Here is a 3446-nt window from a genome sequence, read left to right as displayed (position 1 = left end):
ATTCGCGTATATATTTTTGTACAATTTTCTGTTATTTAATGTCATTTGGAGCGTTAAAAATATCAATTTATCCGCATAAATTAAATAAATCATTCACTTCTTCACTCAGTCATTCTTTCATTCATTTGCTGATTCATTCTCTCATTCATTCAGTTGTCAGTAAAGATTTGTTCATCCATTTGTTCGTTCTTTATTTAATTCAATGAATTCATGACTATATGTTTGAATTCGTTCATCAACTTTTCAACTTTGACGCATTCGGTTCATCCATCCAATAATGCATTCATTCATTCAAACATCTTTGCATTGCATCCTCCCATGAACCATACACTCATTCATACATACCTTCTTTTTACATCTTTCTTGGCGGGCTTAGAAACACTACTTGCCCACCAGCACCAGAAAGTACAACGACACCACTGATAGCGCAGTTGGGCGCCCCAACGACAGCCCCGCTTGTATCAGCTTGAGCTAGAGCGTTAACAGCTGGTAGCGACTGCTGAGAAACAGGCGCCAATAGCGGCGAACTACACTTGGCTCCCGTGTTGCACGCTTCGTAAGCGTAGGCCGATTTTCCTGCAGCCCTTTGGTAGTCGTTTAAAGCTTTAGCCGCTGCCGCACCACTAGAAGAAGCGTAAAACTTGCAGGCGGCTACGACCAAAATGAATAGAAGGACGACGATCCCGGCCGCAATTCCTGCGATTAGTATGATGTTCATGTTGATGGCCGTTTGATTCGGACCGTTCCTTTCTTTTTTGTCCGGATACAAGGAGGAGAAATCGCCGGGGTTCTGCTGGCTGTTCATTGGGTAGTATTGTGGCTTGTGGCTGTAGACGTACCCGTTGGAAGTGTGTGGGAGGGGGTGGGTAAATGGGGGTGACATGGGGGGCTTCTTCGTGGCCGCGTTGGCTGTGCTGGCCGGGAGAGCAACCACCGACGATGATGACGTCGTGGTGGGTGTGGCGCTGGGACGTCTGTGAGGTCTGTTCTCATTGGGGCTGTTTGGTTTGGATTTAGTGCTATTCTTCTGACCTGCGGGTCTGATCTGATTGGTTGAAGCTTTTGTGACGCCATCGGTTCTACCAACTCCGCCACCTCGATTGCCGTTCATGTTTATGTTGGCGTTGCGTTCGTCATTTTCAGAAGTACCGACGGCTTCGTCATCTGCATCGTCATCTTCCTCTTCCTCATCTTCCTCTTCACCGTCTTCTTCCTCTTCCTCCTCCTCCTCATCTTCTTCATCGCCATCTTCTTCGTCGTCATCGCCATCATCGTCGTCTTCCAAGTTTCCGGAACTTTCTGGCACGTCAACAACTGATGCTGTTGTCTCTCTAAATGAACGAACGAATGAATGATTGATTGAATGAATGATTGATTGAATAAATGAATGAATGAATGAACAAATGATTGATTGAATGAAATGAATGAATGAGCGACCTCATCCAATCAACCGATCCCAACCGATCAGGAAAAACCAGCAAAAAACCCAAACCTAAAATTCTTTTTCCTATTTCTTGATGACGGGACCGGGTAGATAAGTCTTTCGTCATTTTGCATCAGCTGATCCTCCTCGCACTCCACGCTGACGTCATCACTGCAGTCCACAGGTTTCGTAATGATGATGTCATCGTTGGCCACGACGGCCATCTTGTTTTTATTTATCTTTGTCAGTTTGTTGTCTTTGTTGTTGTTGTTTTCGTTGTTGTTGTTGTTTTCGTTGTTATTATCGTCATTGTTGTTGTTTGGTATGAGGTAGTCGGAGTATGGTTGTTGTTGTTGTGGATGTTGTTGTTGACGTTGCTTGTTGTGGTGTTGTTGGTGGTGTGGCTTTGTTAGCGAATTCTTTGGGGAAAAGATAACAAAATATTTTCCAATATATCACTTACCGACAATATATACAACAGCATCAAAGTGAACAATGATGGCATCATCATCAGCATCAACCCGATCATCATCATCACCAAGCCAATCATCATCATCATCATCACTAGCCCGATCATCATAATAATAATAATAATCATCATCATCATCACCACCATCTTCCTCCTCATCATCATCACCATCATTATCATTATCATTATCATCACCATCATCATCAACACCTACTTCATTGTACTTCGCTTCTCTAATTACACCATCTACAGAAATCGATGATGATGATGATGATGACAACAACGAGGATGATGATGATACCAATATCATTAGCAGGAACAGTGATGATGATAGTGAGGATAATGTCGTCACTGATGATGATGGCGATGATTTAAAGAGCAGACGCACTAATAGCATTAAGATTTTAGCCATATTTGGATGTTGAAGACGATGATAATGTTGTTGTTGATGTTGTTGTTGTTGATGTTGTTGTTGTTGATGTTGTTGTTGTTGATGTTGTTGATGTTGTTGTTGATATTGTTGATGATGTTGTTGTTGATGATGTTGTTGTCGATGTTGTTGTTGATGTTGTTGATGATGTTGTTGTTGATGTTGTTGTTGATGTTGTTGTTGTTGATGTTGCTGTTGATGTTGTTGTTGATGTTGATCTTCTTCTTCCGCCTCAGGCATTGTCATTATTTATAATCTTTTTATAACGATTTGATGAAGAGGATGATGACGATAATGAAGGCTGCTACGTTGATGACATTATGGCATTTCCTTGATAACAACAACAACAACAATAATAATAATAATAACAAAATCAATTAATAATAATAAAATTAAAATAAAATTTATTACGACAAAACTGGGTATTAACAATAATAATTTAATGGTAACAACACTGATTTCAAACTGTCAACTTAAACATAAACACACATATTTATATATACGTTATTATTATTATTATTATTCAATAATAATATTGTTACTTTAAAAATTATTATTTGTCGTATTAATATTTTTAAAAGTTAATTAGAATTTTCAAAAATTTTTTTAACTAATTAATGAAATCTGCTCGTAGGATGTAATGCACATGTTAACCATTATATATATTTTTAAAAAGATAATTGATCATTTATTATTATTATTTATTATTATTAATTATTAATATTATTATTTAGTGTAAAAACTTTAACACACACATACATCAAGCTATATTTATTCCAAATATTTTAGCAACACTAACATATGTAGTTATAATTAAATTAATATAAATATATATACATATACCATCAAATCACTTGTTCAAAACTAAATACGGTCCTTCTACACACATAGATTAAATAAGTGAATTAAAAAAACATTTACATATATATATATATATATCTGTGTGTGTGTGTGTTTAAAAGTATGTATAAATATATGTATGTATGTATGTGTACACACTATAAGATATAAATAATAGCGTACAAGCAAATTCGTACGCAATATGTTGTATGCATGTATGATATATACGTACGTATGTATGTATGTACGTACGTATGTATGTATGTATGTATGTATGTATGTAT

General features: G+C 36.9%; 1 protein-coding gene across 1 annotated transcript; it reads right to left on the bottom strand.

Annotated features, from left to right (window-relative positions):
• Positions 1–352: 352 nt before the first annotated feature.
• HELRODRAFT_161971 (hypothetical protein) lies at positions 353–1647 on the bottom strand (the record flags this gene model as incomplete). Its single annotated transcript, XM_009021839.1, has 2 exons — positions 353–1331; positions 1493–1647. The coding sequence occupies 2 exons, from the start codon at positions 1645–1647 to the stop codon at positions 353–355; spliced, it is 1134 nt and encodes a 377-aa protein (XP_009020087.1).
• Between the last annotated feature and the right edge of the window lie 1799 nt (positions 1648–3446).

Source organism: Helobdella robusta (assembly GCF_000326865.2).
Source record: "Helobdella robusta unplaced genomic scaffold HELROscaffold_3, whole genome shotgun sequence".
Taxonomy (NCBI): Eukaryota; Metazoa; Annelida; class Clitellata; order Rhynchobdellida; family Glossiphoniidae; genus Helobdella; species Helobdella robusta.
This window is presented reverse-complemented; position numbering and strand designations above follow the sequence as displayed.